Source organism: Echinops telfairi, unplaced genomic scaffold (genome assembly GCF_000313985.2).
Source record: "Echinops telfairi isolate 266 unplaced genomic scaffold, ASM31398v2 ScPeMD7_6273;HRSCAF=7185, whole genome shotgun sequence".
Classification (NCBI taxonomy): Eukaryota; Metazoa; Chordata; class Mammalia; order Afrosoricida; family Tenrecidae; genus Echinops; species Echinops telfairi.
The window spans coordinates 3,936,394-3,937,218 of record NW_022110173.1 but is presented as its reverse complement, the minus strand read 5'-3'; the positions used below and the strand labels follow the sequence as shown (position 1 = coordinate 3,937,218).

Below are 825 nucleotides of genomic sequence, written 5' to 3'. Positions count from 1 at the left end.
TTCACGCCCAAGGTGGTGCTCATCTTGGGCACGTCCATCCTGGACCTCATCGAGCTGCGCGCGCCCTTCGGCACCACGGGCTTCCGCCTCACCATGGCGCTGTCGGTGCCGCTGCTCTACAGCCTGGTGCGGGCCATCAGCGAGGCGGGCGCCCCTCCAGGCTCAGCGGGACCCCTGCTCCTGCAGCCCCAGCAGCACCGCGCTGCCGGCTGCTTCCTGGGCACGGGCCTGGACCTGCTTGACAGCTTCACTCTGGTGGAGCTCATGCTGGAAGGCCGCGTCCCGCTGCCGGCGCACCTGCGCTACCTGCTCATCGCCGTCTACTTCCTCGCCCTCGCCTCGCCGGTGCTCTGGCTGTACGAGCTCAACGCTGCGACCTCGGCCGTGTCGTCCTGGGGCCAGGCCTCGGGTCCCGGGAGCTGCAGCCGCCTCCTGCGCCTCCTGGGAGGCTGTCTGGTGGACGTGCCCTTGCTGGCCTTGCGCTGCCTCCTGGTGGTGAGCTACCAGCAGCCTCTCTCCATCTTCATGCTCAAGAACCTCTTCTTCCTCGGCTGCCGCGGCCTGGAGGCCCTGGAGGGCTGCTGGGACCGGAGCAGTCGACCTTCTCCCAGTCGGGCCCGGGGCGGCTACGGTGCTCCGCCCTCGGCTCCACCACCACCTCCACCACCACCACCACCACCTCAGGGAGGTTCCCAACTGGGCCACAGCATCTCAGAGAATGAGGGGGGCCCCATGGCTATGTAAATACCCTGCCCGTGGCTTCCCAGAACAGAGGAGGAAACCCACACAGGGGACCTTGCTTCGGAGCTAAGCGCCCCCAGCTCC

General features: G+C 68.2%; 1 protein-coding gene across 1 annotated transcript; it reads left to right on the top strand.

The window, feature by feature from the left end:
- The first annotated feature begins 54 nt into the window (after positions 1-54).
- Positions 55-825, top strand: TMEM121B (transmembrane protein 121B). The gene has a single exon (XM_004718181.4). It carries the CDS (start codon positions 94-96, stop codon positions 742-744), a length of 651 nt encoding a protein of 216 aa, XP_004718238.2. The 5' UTR covers positions 55-93; the 3' UTR covers positions 745-825.

Coding starts and splice junctions, on each gene's coding strand:
- TMEM121B (XM_004718181.4), top strand. CDS start 94: ATGGCGCTGTCGGTGCCGCTGCTCTACAGCCTGGTGCGGGCCATCAGC.